The 21,218-nt window shown below is 41.5% G+C and overlaps 1 protein-coding gene and 1 long non-coding RNA gene across 4 annotated transcripts in view; one reads left to right on the top strand and one right to left on the bottom strand.

Moving 5' to 3' along the window:
- Elovl7 (ELOVL fatty acid elongase 7) overlaps nt 1-21,218 on the top strand; it is a 69,327-nt gene that overhangs the window by 39,266 nt on the left and 8,843 nt on the right. The window contains exons 2-6 of one of the 3 annotated variants that reach the window (XM_039102556.2): nt 834-965; nt 10,622-10,812; nt 14,901-14,981; nt 16,277-16,333; nt 18,724-18,829. In XM_039102556.2, coding sequence (XP_038958484.1) covers nt 902-965; nt 10,622-10,812; nt 14,901-14,981; nt 16,277-16,333; nt 18,724-18,829 — 499 coding nt within the window. In that variant the 5' untranslated portion in view covers nt 834-901. Of the gene's footprint in view, nt 1-833; nt 966-10,621; nt 10,813-14,900; nt 14,982-16,276; nt 16,334-18,723; nt 18,830-21,218 lie in introns of those variants that run through there. The other 2 variants (NM_001191844.1, XM_039102557.2) reach the window with 2 other exon arrangements.
- Nucleotides 5,970-21,162, bottom strand: LOC134485833 (uncharacterized). The gene is made up of 2 exons (XR_010064076.1): nt 20,714-21,162; nt 5,970-6,118 (listed from the first exon to the last, which is right to left on the bottom strand). It is a non-coding gene; the product is annotated as an uncharacterized LOC134485833 (long non-coding RNA).

The following is a 21,218-nucleotide window of genomic DNA, read 5'->3' on the forward strand; positions in this document are numbered from 1 at the left end:
AACCCTCCACTGGACATCTTACTCAGGAGATTTCTCTTTACCATAATTCTTGTCAACCTGTCTGAATCAACAGGGCTCTTTTCCTTGATTCTTATTGGTTTTCCTCCCCTCTTTCTGCCTCATTCCGCTAGTTTTTAAAACTAGTAGTTGGCATTTTAATGGTTAAAAATGCTGTGAGAATCCCGAGAGACCACTAAAATTTAAAAATTTAGGAGGTTAGAGAATGGCTCAATGGTTGAGAGTGTACTGCTCTTGCAGAAGCCTGCGCGTTTGGTTGCTAGCACCAATGTCAAGTAGCTCACAACTGCCTGTAAATCTAGCTGCAAGAGATTCCACACCTCTGGCTTCCACAGGCACCCATACATGTATTACACACACATACTCTCACACATACTACATATAATTAAAAATAATAAAATAAATATTTTCAGAAGCTCACACAAAGAAGACTTTATTGGGCATAAAGATGGCTCCAAGGCCTGGGTCTCTGAGATTCTGGGTATCTTCTTCATCTTCTGGACTTTCCCTTCAGCCTGGCCATAGTGACTCAGCCTGCTCTTGACCTGCTTTTTCTACATAAAAAGGAGATGTTCCTGTTATAGAACCATTCCCTCCTTTTGTCTCATGTATATGAAACACCACCCTTCAGTGAAGTTATCAGCATCTCCAGAAGAATGGAAAATCTCAAGTGTTTGTGACTATGTCAGCATTTGCCATGGATCACTAATGCATTTTTCCCTTCAGCAAGAGTGTGCTGCCCTGCCAGTTCCTATTAAATTTTTAGCATTTTAAATATTGTATTACTAAAAGCTTATTTTTATTTGCATTTATAGATCTTAAGCTCGTTTCTGCACTGTTTTACTGAAAAACCCATTAAAAGAGTCAGTGAATCTTGTAGAAAATGGCGTTCAGCGATCTTACATCGAGGACTGTGCGTTTTTATGATAATTGGATCAAAGATGCTGGTAAGTATCTTTTCTTTTATATCAAATTCCCACATTAATAGGATTTATCTGGAACAAAATAAGAGCCTTAACTACTTCATACTCCTTTATTACTAGTTAGCCAGTAGGCAGTGGCCAGGGTTTCATTACAGCTAGATCTATATGTGTGTTTTTGATGATGTTTATAATAATGAAAACACTCTTATATCCATGGGATGGAATTGGATGATTATGTGATGGCACATCTCACCCCAGTAACCCTTAAAAATGGCTTTGGAGGCTTGATACACTAATTCTCCAGAGGGAAATCACGGCACTAACAACCAAAGTTCTGTCAACACTGATTCTAGAATGAAGAACTGTACTTGGACCTGACCCTGCTCCTGCCCCTACTCTTGCCCCTGTCCCACCCCCCCGCTCCCGACCCACCCTTGTATCTGTTCTTGTCCCTGCCCCATCCCAGCCCCTGCCCCGCCCCCGCCCCGCCCCCGCCCCGCCCCTGCCCCGCCCCTGCATCTGCCCCTGCCCCTGCCTTAAGAGGTGATGCAAACAGAGCAGGGAGTAATAAAAATGTTTCGAAACATGCAGTGTCACCTGAGTTTAAAGTGTACAAATGACAACCATACATGAAGCATTATATGTGTGTCTTCTGTGGAGAGTTGGGCCACTTGCAGGTGATGAGTGATGTTTGATGGTGGTGGGTCTGCTGTGGGTGGTTGAAGTCAGGGTCTTGCACCGTATCTGCTAAGTATGTGTTGTACAACAGAGCCACACCTAGTCTCATGAATAAACTTTCTTTACTTGTCTGTCAGTGAGTTTTCAAACCCCAGTCAATGTTTTAGAAACTAGGTAAGTCTTAAAAGCAAAACAAAGGTAGAAAAGTTTTTAGAATAGGAAAGGACTCAGGATGCCTTAGAACTTAGATAGACCTGAGATGCCCAATCCAACCTAATGTCTCATTTTAGAGCAGAAGAAACTAAAACCAGAGAAGTGACTTTCCCAAGGTCGATAAACTTAAAGAAATGTTGATAAAGACATAGAAAAAGAAAAAAAAAAAAACAACCCAAGAACCGGTGTTTCCTAGTTATGATTAGCATTCTGTCATGTCATTATTTTGTAGTATTAATATACACATCATTACCACTAAAACCACTTTGGAGTGACTCACTCATTGGCCAGAAACCAGGAGTTCATTAAATCCCACCTGTCACACATGAGGCTACATCCCAGCCAGCGAAGACACTCTTTCGTGGGCCGCATCTGTCTCCCCAAGCTGCAAAAGAGCAATGTTACTTCTCTGAAGTTTTTCCAAGAGTTTTGTCCCTCAAAAATGTCAAGGACAAATAAGATTTACTCTGTTAGGACAAGTAGAGTAGCTATTTTCCTATTTTCTTTTCTTTCCCTTGAAAGTTTCAACTTACTTGGTTCAAAAAACTATGCCAGTTTCTTTAGAGGTTATCTCTCTCTGATGATTTATAGCGATTGTTCCAAATTCCATATTTGATATAAACTTTAATCTTCCAATTGTATTTCAAAGGAGAGGTGCACATTGCTCACCCAGTTTTCAGTATTTGAACTTGGAACCCAAATAGAATGAGGTAAAATTTAAAACAATTATTGTGTGTATATTTGTGCCATGATGTATGTGTGGAAGTCAGAAGACAAGTTTGTGGAGTTGATTCTCTCCATCCATTTTTATGTGGTTTCTAAGGATGGTACATAGGTCGTTAGACTTGCACAGAAGCACCTTTATGCACCGAACCATCTAGACAGACCTGGGAACAGATTTTTTTTTTTTTTTTTTAGAATAAGACCCTTTGCAATCCAAACCTTACTATTCACTATCTTCAATTCAAGAATGCAGGTAATCCTTAACTCAAGAGCCAAGAAGACTCAGATGGTGTCAATTAGTCATATGACCCTAAAAAGACACAATATTTTAATTCAAATTATTATATTATATTTAATTCAATTACTATGTGAAAAGCCTTTATCGCCAACTCTTTACTTTTTGTACCAAAAAAGTACTTCCATCAAAAAGCTAAATAATACTAGGTAGGAAAAACGGGTCGCCAAGGATGTCAGAAGATTAAAAATAAAGTCTGAGAAGACCCAAGAGACACTCTGCAAATACAAGAGATTGGAGAGAGGCACAGGGAAGGTAAACATCACATTTCTGAATCCAATACTTACTTGAAGTGTTGGGAGGTGACTTGGGAGTCATGGGATATAGAAAGAAAAGAGCTACGCCCAGCTTGTCACTATCCTACACTAACTAGGTGACCTTGAACCTTCTCCTTTTCTTTGTGAATAAAACCAAAGTCAGAATAGCACCTGTGGGCTAAGATGTGTGAAAGAGCTCTGTTACCAGGGGAAGTGTCAGGTCACAGATAGACCCAGAGATGGTTACAATTTATGTTAGATACTTTTGAAAGTAACACATTACTTTCCCAGGAAAAAAAGTTCTGCTTTTTTTTTTTTTAACTTCCATTTTTTTTTCCTGTCAAGGTCTAGCAGTGTTAAAAGGATCTGTATTAAGATTTACAGCTTTGTAAAGCTGCTGCCAGGTACATCAAGAGAGTTTCCCCTTGTGTTTATTTAGTGTGGTATTGATCTCAGGGAGGCATTAGTTTTGTTTTTGTACCCTGGGAAGAGCTGAATGCATGATCAAGAGCCAAGTATTTCAAGTGTATTCTTGGCTTTGGTTCTAATCCTGTATGGCCTTGGGAAAATTCACTGTTATTAGTTTTCTGATAGCTGGAGAAGCGGTGGTGATGCATGGCTATTTCATGTGGAAAATTCCAGGGCCTTGAAACGTTTAGATGGCTTAATATGTAAAGTAGAAGAGAGTTTATTGCAGTTCTTTAATTATGGGATGCTAGATTTTAAACAGCTTTGAGCTAAGTAAAAAATGCAAAGGTGCTTATCATTCAAAAGCCACCCTCGACGATTATGAAAGAATAGGAGGAAGGATTGTGGGTCCCAAAGGGTTTAGGAACTCTACAGGAAGACCAACAAGAGTCAACTAACCTGGACCCTTGGGGCTCTCAAAGTCTGAACCACCAACCAAAGAACATAATAGGCTGGACCTAGACCTCTCCTCACACAAGTACTAGATGTGTACTTTGGTCTTTATTTGGGTCCCAATCAACTATTCCAAAAGCTGTTGCCTGTATGTGGGGTATGTTCTTCTAGTGGGCCTGACTTTTCTGGCCTCAGTGGGAGAGGAAGGACCTAGCTTTGCAGAGACTTGGAGTGCTAGGATTGGGAAATACCTGGAGGGGGGGAGCACCTGCTCAGAGGAGAAGGGGAGGGGTATGGAGGAGGGGTTCTGGGAGGGGGTGAGAGGTAGAGGGACAGTGAGCAGATTGTGAAGTGAATAAGTAAAAAAAAAAATAAATCAAAACAAAACAAAAAAGCAGCCCTTTGCATGTTTAGATGGTAGTGCTCACTTTCAGATAGTGTGAACTTGCTTTGCAAGAGGATAGAGGATGGGGTAGGCCTGCTGCATCTATGAACTCTTCATATATCAGAAAGTACACAGAGAACCAGTGTCCCTTCCCTCCTAGCTTCTTCATTCTGCTGGTTCTTAGAATTGTAAAGTCTTTGATGTAGTGCATGATACCTAAGAACATTGTCTTAGAAGGAGTTGATGGAAAAGCTCCTTAACCTTCTATATATCCAGCATTGTACTTTCCCAGTACCCCATTTCTCTCTAGTGAATGGTCAGGCAAGAATTATTTGGCTCATGGTAAATCAACCCTTTGGTGGCATCTGGGGTGGAACCAATAGCCCAGCCTGATTTCCTGTTCTCTGTTCCATCCTGGCCCTTCTCATGACACTTAAATCAGCTCTGAGGCCAAGTACGTGATACACAGGACTGTCCCTGTCTCCTTAGCCTTTTGTTCCTGGGAAAAACGGGACACTTACTGCTGACTGAATCCCTAGACTGAGTCAGAACTCACCTTAAATGCTATTGTGCTCTCTCTACTATCTCCATGTCAAGTTATCCCCAACGGATCCTCAGGCATCTCAAATGAAAAGCCCACACTTCACGAGGAAGTGGACCAATGTCCTTTTCAGGAAGGTAGACTGTCACTGAAAGAAGTTGGAGACACAGAGCCCTAAACATCCCGCTAAGATGTTGGATTTTATTTGACCAGTGAGGGAGAGCTCATTTAACAAGAGAATAGTCTAAGCAGATCCCAACTTTTAGAAAGTGAATTTGGCAACTGTATGGAAGACACTGGCAGTTTGGATTGAGAGGCAAGGAAAGATGGTCACAGACCTGCTGAGGAATGCTGCCGCCACTGCATGTGGGTCAAGGAAACTCGACCGCGCACCAGAATCCTGATTTCTCAATTTGGTCAGCTCATCCTGGTCGCCTGAATCGCTTTTAAAAAAAGATGCCCTGCTTACAAATTATCGTTGTATCTGTTTCTGTGGTGCAAAGTGATATTGTACCAAGTGGAATTCCACAGTCCTTGTGGAATGATTAAATGAGCTAGTTAACATATGCAATTGATAAAAACATTGGAGACCCACTGTTAGGCACTTCAACTACATAGTATACTATTATTGTTGTTGCTGTTATTAGACATATAATATATTTATTATAATATTTGTTATATGACTATGTACAGTACTATTACTATGCCACGTCCCTGTAATAGGTATCAACAAAATTGTCCTGCCTAAGTTAAATTTTGTAGCCATTAACGAATCTCTCTCTCCCTGTTTTCTAGCCAGATGCTTATTCCTTTTATTCCACATATGGGACTCCGAGTTGCTTTCTGAGTCTGACTTATCTCAATTATTGCAACAATGTTGCCATCCTGCTTACCAAGAGGTCACAGAGGACATGGATTCCTTCTTTGGGAAGACCAAATGATGCCCCACATCCACTACACTGCTTTCTTTATTCATCTGATGACAAAGCACTGAGCAGATCCCACACCTTGGCTATTGTGGATAATACTCTGGGAGCCCACACACAGTTTCCCGAAATGAGATTTCTGGACTTACAATAATTCTTTTAGGTTTTTAATGGGCTCTCCATGTAGTTTTCCTCAGTGGCTGGATTAATTTATAGTCTCATCCTGAGTGCAGAAACATCCCATTCCTCCAGATCTTCAGCCTCACTCATTATCTTTAGTTCATTTGACGATGCAGCCCTACAAGTGGGAGGTAATTGGATGAAAATTCTGTTATCAATTTATATTTTCTTGGTAATTAGCAATACTGACTATTTCTTCTTGTGTCTCTTCTTTTGAGAAATTAACTTCTTTGCCATTTTTTTATGGCTGATTCTTAAAAGCTTATATTCCTGGTACCTACTCCTTAGAATTTTGATTCAGTTGGATCAAGGTCATTGCTTTTGTTATTGGATTTTTAAGCACTACAGAGGTGATTCTGCTATGGTTACAGATTGGAGATCTACTGCGATAACAATAGCAAACTTATTGAGAGATGGAGCTCTTTACAAACTCCTCACTCAGTCCTCTATGAAATACTTGTTTTATGCCCAATTCACAGATGAGGAAACCAAGTGATTAAGTCAATTACCTAAGGCTTCATAAAAGCCCAGAGGAGGAACAGCTCGCCACCCTGACTTGCTGACTCTACAATTTTGCTGTTATAGAATGTTTAGAGCCTGGTACTAAGAAAAGGAGTTGAGGAGATAGTGAGTAACTGTGTGCTGTGAAACTGTGCAGATTCGGGTTCAGTCCCCAGAACCCATGTGAAAAGCCTAGAAGGTTGGCCTATGCCTAGACTCCCAGCTTTGTGAAGCAGAGACAGGGGAATGATTCCTCCTGCCTACTAGCTAACCAGCCTAGCCAAGTCACAGAAAAAACAAAACAAAACAAACAAACATAAACCAAGTGGACCACTCAATGAATAACCCCAAGGTTGACCTCTAACCTCCTCCCAGGCACCTGCAAACATATGTTTCTTTCTTTGTACACACAAACATGTTACATTTTGTTGTTCTTCTTGTTATTTTGTTACCTTTTTTAAAAAAAATAACATAGAATGAAACAAGCTTTTTTCCCCATAGTGACTTTTTATTTGTAGGACTGGAAAGTCATAATATACAGAGGATTTTAAGAAAAGCTGTGTACTGAAAAAGTTAAATCACAGGAAGAAGCGATTTATTTGGAAATGATTTTCCTGCTCTTCCTGAGCTAGCCTGGCATGCTTTTCTTGGCTTTTCTTTCTGTCACTAACAGGGGAGGAACAGGGGGGTGACGTCATCCCATTTTTCTTCCCCTGCCAAGTCAGTGAAAGAATAAAACAAAAGATAGCTGTGGTAGAGAAGTGCCTTTACTGACACTTAAAACATTTTAGTTCTGAAGCTGTACTTGGAATGAGTAACAAACAACAGGAGCATTTGCAGCTGCCTATGAAGAAGAAACCAGAAGTTTCCTGTACTGTCGCCATGTCAGCCACTGCAGCCCTCTGGGTTCTTCCTCTGGTGCTGATTTCATTAGCCTTTATTTTATTAGGAATAAAACCTAGACATATCAATAAAACAATAAAAAGCTAGACATTGGCTTTATGACATTCATGTATTATGGTGTGTATTGGCCAGTAGAGGAATCAATTAAGGATGTTTGGTTCTAACTCTGAGCCTTGATTCCCAGTCCTGTAACAAGCTTGATTTACTGAGATTGCCCTTGTGATGTTAAGTCTGCAATGTGATTACCAATGATGACCAGAAATCCTGTCATAGGAAACTCCCTATTGCTATAAGGCTTTAGAAGAAACAACTGAAACAAAAAAGACTGTAGTTAAATATACCTCAAAAGCCAACTTACGGACCTTTCTAGGTTTAAAAATGACAAGTTTTGAGAATAGAGTAAGAAAAAGTAAGAGAAAATACTTTGAAATTTTAGAACTTTGCATTAAAAAAGATTTATTTATTTTACTTTTAAATGTACAGGTGTCATGACCTAAGGAATTGGAGTTATAGATGGTCGTGACCTGCTTCATGGGAGCTGGGAATTAAACATTGGTCCTCCAGAAGAGTGGCCAGTGCTTTTAATCCCTGAGACATCCCTCCAGCCCTAGAGTCTTGCGTTTTCAGTGTTGGGCAGAAAACTTTTGTTGATGTCCTCTCTTGCTGAAAACATTTCTGTCTTCTCTCTATTGAAGGCAATGGTGCTCTTCTGACCACGTGCATTTCTCTCTCTGCCACATTTCATGCTGGGTCCCTTCCAAATGTCGCTTCTTTGGCTTCAGGACGTCTTACTTTTGTGGTTTTAGTCCAGTTGCACTGTGCGCTCCTCCTCCACCTTCCTCACGGCTTTCTCTTCTATCTCTCCTGAGACTCTGAGATCCGTGGCACTTGGACCCTTAGCACTTACTGTACTCTATTTCTCGTAAACTCACCCCATGGCTTTTATAGTCATTATGTGTGCCATGGCATCCCCCAAACCTCTGTCTCTGGCTTGGATCTCACTCCTAATTCAGATCCATACATCTAGCTACCCGTGATAGTGTCTACATGAATGTTTCCAGGCACCGAAGTGTGTGTCTTTGACAAGCTTGCTCCCCACTCCCTGTTCCCAGGATAAATGATGTCATAGTCTTACAAGGAACAACTTCTGAACTTTTTTTTTTAATCTTCTGCTTGTGTTTTATTCTCCACATTTGAGTATCTATTTTATGTTTTCCTGACTACATTTCAAAACAGTCTGCCCCTATTCATGTGCTATCGCTGAAAGTTTAATTTATAAACATACTGTAGAAATCAACTGTATTTCTAAACTGTTCCACAGAACATCACTTCTAAGAGTTGTATAATACTACCATATGTATGTATGTATGTATGTATGTATGTATGTATGTATGTATGTATATATATATATATATGCCCTCCAGGCTTCTGTGAGCAAAGAAGCTTGGACAATGCTACACACCAGCGCTCTCACCGTATGTATCCATGCTAACACAGAGTACTAGAGACCATACAGCAAGCACCCTACTTTTCTTCACATTCCAGCATCCTCTCATCACTTTGGGGGAGTCCGTACCAACTTGAATAGTTTTGTAGAGTTGTCGTTATGTAGATAGGTATGTGTGAATATAGACATAAGAACAAACTCAAATCCTAAACATCCGGCATCAGTTTTTGAGTTGGCTGTTCTACTCCTTAGTTTGCTTCTCTCATTTGAGACATTGGTGCCTGTTGGCGTTTTTGAGTAAGGCCCACTTGAAGACAGCTTTACAAACGAAAGTCCTCAACATCGACTGTTAATGTGACATGTCCAGCACTCAGTGAGAAGCTGGATGAGTGGACAGTCATGGGGTTCTAGTGAAGACGTTTGGAGAGGATGTTCGCTGGTAACTGACTTTCTCGTTAGTGGTTTGAACGAATGGGGATGCATGCTCCAGGTCCTTTAATACTCATGAAGCGGTGCTCTGTGTGGAGCTGAGTCAGATGCTCCTGCAAGCTTCCCATAACTGTTTTCTTCTGTTCCACTCTCGGATCATAAGGTCACTTGGTCCAATTACACCCCAAGTGCTTGAAATTATAGAATGAGTTGCTATTTATTTTTAATTGCAATCCTATTAGCCTGGAGGCAGAGCAAGAACTGGCTGAACTTACGTTTATGTGGTTGCAAGGGCATTACTTATTTTATTTGGCTCAAAATATCATTCTTGCTGGCTCACACTTCAGACACACTCTAGATAATCAGGTATTGCCATGGTCCCTTTCAGTTTTGTGGTTCTGTGATATAGCATCTGAGGAACTATGCCAATTTTCTTAGGAAAGAGAGAAATTAAGTAGGAGGTAGATATAGACCATTTTTAAATATAAAAGAAGGTCTGAATGGAAAAAAATATTTTTGAGATGGGCTCTCATTTATCCCAGGCTGACCTTGAGCTCCTGCTTCCTTGCCTTCCCCTCCCAAGTGCTGTCATTACAGCCTGCTCTACCCCGCCCAGGTAAGGTGGAGATTTTCCGATTGTTGATAATGGTCATAGATGGTAGAGCCTCACTAGCTGCCCCTTCCTCCAGATCTGCTTTTACCCGCTGCTTAGGACTTGGAGAAATTATGTAACTGAGGCCAGGGTGCCAGCCTGTGGGCCTCTGGTGAGGGCTCCCATGGGTTTCTATTATCTTGCTTTGTGTCATCATATGACAGAAAGATAGCAAAAGAGCTCCCTGGAGTCCTTTTTATGACACTAACTCTGTTCTTGAGAAGCTCTTGTGTCCATCCCATCTGATGCTAGGATTTCAACCCTTGGATTTTCTTTATTTTGTTTTATTGTTTTTGAGACGTGTGGCTGTGGATGATTTTGAACATCTGGTCCACCCATCTCTTTGGCAAGTGCTGGGAGTCTTAGTGTGCAGTACCACGCCAGGCTTAACGCACGAATTCAGAGAGGGTGCAGCAGTTCATTCCCTGGCAGCTCCTCCAGAATGGCTTCTCCAGAGGCTCCCCTTCAAGTTCTGTTGACTAACATCTCTTAACCCCTGAGGCTTGAAGGTGATGACAGCCCCATTGTTTTTAGCTCAGGGGAGCCTCGCTGTTCCTAGGGGTTTTTCCTGTCACCCGTCCTAAAGATGCTGTGACCTTTGCAATGGTACACTGTCAGCACAGGATGAAGGTTGCTCCCTGTCGTCTCTGGGCTAAGTGGTTGTCAACTTACCTGTGTCTTTCTCTTAGATCCAAGAGTTGAAAACTGGCTCCTCATGTCCTCGCCTCTGCCACAAACCATCATCCTGGGGCTCTACGTCTATTTTGTTACATCTCTGGGACCAAAGCTCATGGAGAACCGGAAGCCCTTTGAACTCAAGAAAGCGATGATAACGTACAATTTTTTCATAGTACTGTTTTCTGTGTATATGTGCTATGAGGCAAGTGTCTTCGGTATTCCTAACGGGAAAAGTTCGCCTTGGTCCATTGTTATGTGTTTGTACGTTTTTGTTATGACTGTTGAGTTCCCCTGTTTTGAGAAGGGAGGAATTCAGAGACTAAGCAGTTGTTTACCACAACAAAACAAAAGCACCAAACTCATCATGTCTAGATGAAATAAACTGAGGATCTCAGGACAGTTTCCATTGTGACAGAGAGGGAAAAGAAAAACAACATTTAGCTCAGAGATTCGCACATGGTAAACATTGGTTTTGAGGGAACACATACTCAGAGAAAAGAATTAATGAACTCGGAGTGACCGTGGATAAGCAGTGGCTGGTCCTGGAATGCGTACAACCCCAGAGCTAGGTGCTGACGTGGCTGTTTAGTTTTATAGACTTGGAGGCCAGAAAGGGCATACATTTATTCCAAGTCTTAAGTAGTAAAGCCCTGCCCCTTTTTTATAAGACAAATAGGAACCTTCCAGACCGCAGTGGAGATTGTACATTTACTCTCTGCCCCTCTGTTCGTCACATGTCTCCACTGCCTTGAATACCTAGGTCTCTAGGGTTCTTGGCTGTATTTCCAACCTTGGCTGGCTTCCTCTTTTCTGTTGGCTTTCTCTATAGCATACCTTGTGCTTGCTCATATTAGGAATCTGTGAGGAGGCCTGGTGGCCTACCTGGCTGCCATGATACCCACCTCCTTCCTGCTACAGACTATATAACTCTAGCTTCCCTCTGCTGCTGGTCACTTCTTTGTTTCTTGCACTAACCCACAGGTCACTGCTTTTTGTCCTTTCTAGATTATGGATAGTTCCTTGCATGTTCAGAGAGGAGAGGAGAGGAGAGGGAGAGAGAGAAGAAGAGAAGAGAGAGAGAGGAAGAGAAAGAGAGAGAGAGGAGAGAGAGAGAGAGGAGAGAGAGAGAGGAAGAGAAAGAGAGAGAGAGGAGAGAGAGAGAGAGGAGAGAGAGAGGGGGGAGAGAGAGAGGAAGAGAAAGAGAGAGAGGGGAGAGAGAGAGAGGGAGAGAGAGAGAGAGAGAGAGAGAGAGAGAGAGAGAGAGAGAGAATATACATGTGAGAGAGGTTAAGAACATGCCTGGAAGCCAGGAGCCCAGGCGCCCTCATCTTCCCTGTAACTTTATATCCCTAGGCCTCAGTTCTCGTACATTCTAATGACAGGATTGAGCCAGTTTTCCCCTTGGGTTGCATTATGTTCTAGTTTTCTCAAGTTCTGCCTCTAATAGCTGTCACTGTTTGTGATGACCCCAAATTAGATTTCTCAGGCTTGAAAAGAATCCAGTAGTAACCAGTTGGTTTTGGTTCCTCCTTTGTGAATTACAGCATAGAAGAGGGTTTAAAGAAATATCTGAATCAGAGAGTTTCTATCTTCACTAATACTTGAGTTGTAGTTTCAGGATATACTATCTGCTGAATATGAACCATGAACTTTTTCTCTACTAGCTTAAGGACGTAACTGTCATAACCTCTGTAGATTATTGGTATGTTCTTAAACTCAACATGCTAGGTCCACTCTGTTCGAACAGAGACTTAATAACTAGGACGTTATATACACAGGTGCAGTTTATGATGTGGAGCAAGATTTTGTCAGGGTTTTGGAGTAAACACCTCTACCAGGCATGCTGTCCAAATACAGGAGCAAGGGGAAAGAGAATCATTCCACAGTGAGGAATTCTCACAGTGATGGAGTGTGCTGGAAACACGGCACAAGTCAGACCCTAATGAAGACAACGGAGTGAGACCCACAGAGGCCCAATACACACAATTTCCCTCGTTTATCATTTTTGTGTCAGGGTAAGGTGGCCAATTAGTTATTTACTTTAAGTAAACAGTTCCTGGTGTTAGAACGGTGGCTCTCAGCCTACCTAATGCTGTGAACTTTTAATGCAGTTCCTCATGTCGTGGTGACCCCCAACCATAGAATTATCTTGTTGCCATTTCACAGCCATAGTTTTGCTGCTGTTGTGAATCGCAAGGTAAACTCCATGATATGCAGGATACCTGTCAAAGAGTCATTCGACCCCAGAGGGGTCATGACCCACAAGTTGAGAACCACTTGACTAGAGTTTTCTTTCTTTTCTTTCTTTCTTTTTTTGTTTCATATTTTATTACATCAATGGCTTGGAAATTTTTATTTAACTTCAACAAATATTAGAAGAAGAAGAATGAATTCTGCAGAATTTCACAAATAGATTTCCCAATCTCCACTAACAAATGCTACAATGACTCAATGGCTAAGCAGTTACAATGCTATGGACACTTGCACGATGACTGTGCTGAACTAGGAAACAAACAAAGAGAGGCACGGGAATGTTGCTTACAACAGCGTTATTACAACACGCCTTCCTTAAGATTTTAACACGGATTTTTATCACTTCAAAAGATATACAGCATTTCCGTTATCTTTGCAAACTTAACCTTATACATTTTTGAAAATCTTGAAAAAATTTTAAGCAATCTAAAAAGCACTTAGCAAAGTTTTTAAGTCTACATAATGGAATGCTATCTGCTCCAGGATAAATGTTCGTTTTAGAGAAGGAGGCTGTAAGCACTGATTACTTTACAACATGCATAGACTCTGCTGACCTTCCCTAATGAAGACGCTTCTGCAATTGTGCTTCACTGCAGTGAGGATAGAATTATCTTTTATCAGTTGAAATGAGTCTGAGCATGACAGGAAATGGCATAGTTCACTGACTTGAGATTTTGAGAAACAGAAGTCACTGTTTCTGTCACCTTCCTTTTGTTACTTTGAAAAGATCTGTTCACTTGGTTTTTAAGGCATTTTTTTTTAAAACGATGAAATGCACGTCCTCTACTCTTTGGAGTCTTAATGTTCCAGAGCCCATGTTATATTGCAGAGTAGGAGTGAGAACAGGGTCAGGATACATTTTAAAAACCACCTCTTGTTCTTTCCCACTTCTTCCTTCTTTATATATATTAAAATATCACCTTAGCTCTGATGGTGGAGACCTGTTATTGCATCCCTCAAGAGGCTGAGACAATAGAGTCACAAGTTTGAGACCAGTCTGGGCTACATAGCAAAACCCAGTTTCAAAAAATCAACTTACAAAAGCCTCAATAAAGCCTTTAGCCTGTATGTTTTCATATTGGAAAGTTATCACTTTAGCTAAATAGTGACAAAATTATAAATATAGCATTTGCTTCAGAAGTCCAAAGGGGCATAAACCTTATAATGAGAGAGATGTTCCAAGCCAGATGTTGGCAGTTGCCCAGAGGAAGAAGTGACACTTGGCAAAGAAGAGATTATTATTGTCCCTACTCCAGGTCAGCCCAATCATATGTGTTAATTATAATTGGCTTTCATCTGTAGTTATTGTTTTAAAAGATCGTCCCCACCATCAAACTAAAAGCATCTCACTATGGTCTCTGAATTAGAAATCAGGCTTACCAACAATAGGCCTTTATTTTTAACACCCGTAGAAGGTCACTTAGTGGGTGTGTTGGAATGACAGTCTGCCAGATTATACTCCAGTTGGTAACAAGACCATTGTCTTCCCTTATTTGTCTTGTGAATCCAAAATACAGCTGGTCTCAGACCTGTGTATGGCCTGTTTTTGTGTTAAAGGCAGAGAGGATATCAGAGCCAAGCACTGCCACTTCATGGGTACTTCCCAGCCACGCGTAGGAAAAGTACAGTGCCCATGGTTACCCCGTTGGCAAGTTTTTGTTTGTGCGACACTTATCAAAACTAATTGGGAAGATTTGAAATGTTCAGATAGTCCAGACTCAGAGCCACGCACTGAAAGTACACAAACACACATACGGAGTAGACATGGGCAATATTTGTTGAATAAGCAGAATACATCCTGGGTTTTGTCCTTCACTATTTTAAAGAAACCCTCCCAAGAAATGGACAAGTTAGTCAGAGTACAGTTCATATAAATGGCATGTGCACTTGTGGCTTTGAGAACGAATGCCTGATGCCAAGCTTCTCCCAAGCATGTGGGGTTTGTCCTGGTTCTTGCTGCCTCGTCCCCTGCACTGCCTGCTTACGCAGCTGCTCATGCACCAAACCTCCTCTTTGACATCCGTGTTTCTCTTCCAGTTTGTGATGTCTGGCTGGGGTACAGGTTATTCGTTTCGATGCGACATTGTGGACTATTCTCAGTCGCCAAGAGCAATGAGGGTAAGTTTCTCGTTGGGAAAGTTTGTAGCTGAAAATCATGGTGAAGATCCTTCGGACTCTGCACTATTGGATATGAATTCAGAGTGAATGAATGACTCAATAACCAGATTATATGAATTGGGAGGGAAAAGCCTGTAATTATAAGAAAGAATTTATGGAAGCCAGGTGTATATGATGAGTTAGTACTGTTTAAATTTCTTGGGCTTCTCTAAAAGATTTAAAATAGAATTTCCATAAGATTTAGCAAATCCACTTCTGGCTACATTTCTAAAGGCTTTGAAGTCTAGGACTTCAAGAGATATCTGTATACTTAAGATCAAAACACCATTATTTTTGACAGCCAAAATGTAGAAGCAACCAAAATGTCAATGGAGGGTAATTGGCTAAACAAAATCACACACACACACACACACACACACACACACACACACGCACTCACAGACACACACACAGACACACACACAGACACAGATACACAGACACAGACATACACACACACACACACTGACTAGAATATTATTCAGCCTATAAAAGATGCAAGTTATACGAATCTTGAGGACATTGTGCTAAGTAGTACATTCTAGTCACAAAAGAACAAACACTACCTGATTCAGCTTATATACTGTACCCCAAATCATCACATAAATAGGACAGAGGTGAAGGATGCTTGGGCTGGAATAAGGAAATGGGAAAGTAATTTTGAATAGGTACAGATTTTTCCATTTTTCAGGACGGAAGATCTCTGTGGATGGACATACAATGGTTGTGAGGGATGTGAATAAGTCAAAGTCACAAAACTATGCCTTAAAAAAGTGAGGGGGGGGTTGGGGATTTAGCTCAAGGCCCTGGGTTCAGTCCCCAGCTCCAAAAAAAAAAAAAAAAAAAAAAAAAAAGTGGGCAGGATGGTAAATTTTGTTACCTGGGTTTTTTTGTTGGTGGTGGTAGTGGTTAGTTTTGTTTTGTTTTGTTTTGTTTTGAGACAGTGTTTCTCAATGTAATAGCCCTGGTTGTCCTGGACTCACTTTGTAGACCAAGTTGGCTTCAAACTCAGAGATCTGCCTACCTCTGCCTCCCCAGTGCAGGTACCATGACTGGCCTTTCTCCCCACCCCACGCGCCCCTCTGTGTGTGTGTGTGTGTGTGTGTGTGTGTGTGTGTGTGTGTGTGTGTGTGTGTGTGTCTGTGTGTGTGTGTGTGTGATTGTTATTTGCTTGTAAAACCAGATTTTTAAAAAGTTAAATGTTTCCTTTATATAAAATATTGGATAACTAGATCCTTATCTGTGTGTCTCCGCAGATGGTACACACCTGCTGGCTTTATTACTTCTCCAAATTTATCGAGCTGTTTGACACTGTGAGTATGGAGCCCGCACATACAGAAGCTGCTTGATGTCTCACGGAAGCAGTAAACCGCTGGTGCAGTTGTCGAATTCCTTTGCTTACCCCTCCTCCGCTACTAGCCCGCTGTTATCCCCTCTTCCTTTAATTGTGTGGCTTTTAGCAAATGTGCTTGCCAGCATTTCACAACCTCTGGCTGCATTTTGAAAAGCATACGTGCAGGTCTCTCCCGATGATGATAAACAGGGAACTGCCACTTACTCCACAGACCTGTGTGCTTTGATGTAGATGGTGACAGTTCTTTATGAAGCAGCACACAAAGCAAAGAGCAGACACCGGTTACCTTCGTTTCTTCATATCTAAACACGGTGTCAACTGTACTCTTGTGAGACACTTAAGCACATCACAGTTCATGAACTCAAAGCAAAACGTGATGTTGTTTGGGGAACACAGACATCATCTCAGCTGCTGTTCTGAGGCCTGAGCCTGCTGGGCCTTGGTTCTCCCTGCTTTGCATCCTGGTGAGGGTCAGCTGGGTCCTCTCAAAGCTTAAAGCCAAGAGCCTTAGTTTCCTGCTGGTCAAGGAAGGTTGTGCTGGTTTTTCTGACAAGTGTGACTGGAACACATAGCACCACACTGTTGGAAATATTAGCACGCTTCCCTCTCAGCTGACTAATCACATAATGTTAGGTGGAGAAGGGACCTGGGAAGGTTTAGAATCCAGGGCTTCTCAGATTTCAGCACGAATTAGAATCACCTAGAGGAATCCCTACACCCAGGAGATTGAGGTGGGCCACAAGTTTAAGCCCAACCCGGTCTACAAAACAATGTCATGTCTTTAAAAGGAAAGAAAATGGAAAAACAAAGAATGGAGGACTTGTTAAATAACAGAAGATGTTTGAACTCTCTTGGTCACCGGTTCTCAATCATCCTAACACCGAGACCCTTTAATACAGTTCTTCAAGTTGTGGTGACTCCCAACCATAACATTATTTTCCTTGCTACTTCATAACTGTTAGTTTTCCACTGTTATGAGTCTTGATGTAAATATCCCTGTTTTCTGATGGTCTGAGGCAACCCCCAAAGGGTTCGTGACTCACAGGTTGTGAAGCGCTTCGCTTTGGATTCTGTAGGTCCCCAGTGGAGTTCAAGAATTCCTTTTTCTGACACTCTCTCCTGTTGTTAATGTTGCTTGTTTTGATTCTGGAAACGCACGTTGATAAGCTATTCGCCGTAGACGCAGCCTTTGCAGTGCTTTACAATTATGTGCAGTAGGAACAAAAAACGATACACACAGTCCCAGCTCCTTGACTTGATGCCTGATGGTCTGGAGTAGAAACCACACTTACCCAAGTTTTAAGACTATTTGCTCGCATTGTAGCATGCCGCCAGATTGGGGAACTGTTGATTTAGCTTGGAACCCTTACTGGGGGTGGGGTTGGGGTGACCTAAGTTGAGTGCCTTACCCAGAGACCTGTTGCGGTAAGAGTAGGACCCCTGTTGTAAGTTTATGGCCTGTCTGCTTCACCAGACTGCATCTGGATAAGCAAATGTGGGCAGCTTCATCGACTCTGCTTTGCATACTCTCAGTAGCAACTTCCATAAGGAAATTGTTTCTGCCACGCGTGCTTCCTGTTTTCCTTGACATAGTAATGCATTTGTGTTATGTCCTGAATTTGAAGGTCTAACTTTATTCTGCCACCTCTGCCACGGTGTGAACATTCTTTGAACAACCCCCTAGCCCCACCCCCAACTCCTCTCCTTCTCCTGTAGCAGCCAGCTACCACCAGGCATGCGCAATCACGACGGTCCATTCGCTGCCGTTCTCATTTTTTTTTTTTTTTTCTGATGCAGCTTTGTTTTCTTGCCCACAATATTTTTCAGATGAACTCTTCCGGAGTTCCACCATTTGGTAATACATTCTTTTTTTTTCCCCCCAAGTCCGCTTTTAGTTTGCCTAATCCCTTATTCAAATTGGGAGGGTATGTTGGAGAGCGGTGTAGAATGGAATAATTTCAGTCCTAAGAATTACGAACTTCTGGCTGCCTCATAATTCAAAATTTAATGAGTTTTTTAAAAAATATTATTACTTTTTAAATCAATAGCATTTCTTTCGAGAAATTCTGGCCAAAGTTTTCATTATATATGTTTGATTATTTTTTAACTTGCATAAAACTTCTTCTCGCCTTCTTATTGGTTCTCTCATGATTACACATCATACTTATCGGGATCCAGGCGTGCTGATTGGCCTTTGAGCGACCCTGGACTACCAGCTCCTCTCAGCACTCCTTACAGCAGCCGCTGGGAGCAAATTGTGAAATTGTTTGCATTTTGCTGCTACTTTTGCAACATTCAATAAATTCTTGCATGGTTTTTACGAATTTGATTTTCTTTAAACCCTTTCAGATCTTTTTTGTTCTGCGCAAGAAAAATAGCCAAGTGACTTTCCTTCATGTCTTCCATCACACGATCATGCCATGGACCTGGTGGTTTGGAGTCAAATTTGCTGCAGGTAGGAAAGGAAGAGCCGGGGTCATGTGATCTATAAATGATGACATTTCCACGTGCTACACACACAGATTCTGTTCTCCGATGTAATTTATGAGAGTTTTTTTCAAATCAAAGAGCCACTTTGGTTAAACTCCTGACTTTGAAATTATCACGAGAAATACAAGCATTGGGCTCTTAATTACACTCCCCACTCCAGCTTTTCTGACATGAAGACTTTTGAACCAGAACTTCTCTACATATTCTTTAGTTTCGTTCAGGGCTTATTGTTTCTCTATAGAGAGTTCTATTGAATGTTTTCAACTAAATAGGTAATACACAAAGTATCTAAAGCCTTGGGCTCATAGATATCCACTTAAATGATATTCCTAGTTCGTTTACAGAAAATCAGAATGTTATCTCCAGGTCTGTTTGTCCACCTTCACATTCCCAATACCTGACACACCCTGCCTCAGTCCCTTCTGTGTCACCTACAGACTACTAGAGGCTGGTTGCTTAGCGAAGGAGAGACTTCTACATAACTTAAGTTATGGTTTTGGAGGTTAAAGTTCGAGATCTGCTTGGCCTCTGGGCACGTCTAGCAGTGTAATGTGGTGTCTTAGCAGAAACAGGGAGGGGAAGGGCCAAAGAAAGGAGGGGAGAAAACAAAGGAACAGAGAAAGCAAACAGGGAGGAAAAGCAAGACTCAAGAGACTCATAGGAAAGTCCCCACTTAATCATCTCCCATTAGGCTCCACCTCTTAAGGGGACCACTACCCATATCATTCCAGTCGTGCTGGAGGCAAAGATTTTAGCACACGGGTGAGCATTTGAGAGTAAACTACACCCAAGATCCAAGATCACATGACCGCCACAGCAACTTTAAAGATGAGTTTGATCACAATTACTCAACTTCCCAGGAATCTACCAAAGGAGATGACATTTTGTTACTGTTTTTTTTTGTTTTGTTTTGTTTTTTAAGGACAGAGATAGTTTTAATCGAAACCTTGGCCACAAGTTTTTGTTTCGTTTGGTTTTCTCTTTTTGAATGCCCAGAATTAGAAAAGGTAGGCAGTAATTTTATTCATTCATAAAGTTGGAAGTAAGCAAAGCCTTTGGGCATGTATTTCTAGGTTAGCAAACTTGGTTGCAAGAATATTCTACTTTCTTAATGTCAGGAAGTCACGGATAGCCGCGGTATTTAAACTTTATTGTTTTAACTGAGTTTCTTATTGTTCATTTTCTCTCAAATGCACACCGGGGCTGCTTAGGTCTCCTAAGTGAGATGTGCTAATGTCTTACTTATATGGATAAAGGACTGGAAAATGTTTCAACACACACCAGTGGGTTGGCTATGATTTCTGTGTGTTCAAAGGCATGAAAAGAAATCGCTACTGAGAAGCCCCAGTACAGTCTTCCCCACTAAGCACTGTAACTGCCAACTACCACACAGCTACTTATGATGCTGGGAAAGGTGTTCTCAAACCCTTTAGTTTACATCTGTTACTTCTATAGCACCAGACTATAGTTGGGTTTCCATTTCTGTGGGCTTTGTATCCATGGAGTCAACAAACCATATCAGATCAGAACCAAGGGGGAAAAGCTTCCCCTGTACTAGGTCATGTACCAATCTCTCTGTGATTATCCCCTAAGCAACACAAGACAGAACTGCTTCCATTACATGCACATGGTTTCATGGTATAAAATATATGGGGGTATGTACACGGGTGATATGCTTACGTACGATTGACCATTTTCTGTAAGGAGCTTCTAATAGCCACAGGTGGTTGTAGACCCGGCTGTCACCCGGGAGTTTTGAAACTTCCCTTTCACGCTGTTCTTTGGTAGAACAGATCAGAAGGCGATGCTCTGAAACATACACAGATGACTTGAAGATACTGAAACCAACCTGTTTACCTTGGCTTCTTTACTCTTCTCGGTGCTCCCTCGTCTTCCTGTATTAAGTAGATAGTAATTCCACTATAGGAAACATACATTTTATTCAAAGAATGGGATAGAGTGGTTTTCCTTCCCTTTGTTTGAACCCACTGACGCTCTGGCTTCCCTTTCAAAACAAGTAATCATTTTAAGAAATGCAGACCCAAAGAAGAATCTACCTCAGGTTAGAAATGCCCCACGTCTACGGATATCCGACATTTTATCATAGTGTTTTTTCACCCTCACTTTAGTTTCTATTTACTTTTTTTTTAAAAAAAAAGAGAATGGTCAGGGTAAGAAAAGAATGCTTTGTGTCTCTGGTGTGCCCTGTGAGCTGGCAGGCCTGCTCTGTCTTGGTGTAGAATTCTATTCAACACGCCTACACCTCTTGCACTGTCTTTTCAGCGGCAAGCCCAGCAACAGGATTTGTTTCCAGAAGTGTGGTTTGGCAAGGGCTAAGTTCCTAGAACAGGCAT

Source organism: Rattus norvegicus, chromosome 2 (assembly GCF_036323735.1).
Source record: "Rattus norvegicus strain BN/NHsdMcwi chromosome 2, GRCr8, whole genome shotgun sequence".
Lineage (NCBI taxonomy): Eukaryota > Metazoa > Chordata > Mammalia > Rodentia > Muridae > Rattus > Rattus norvegicus.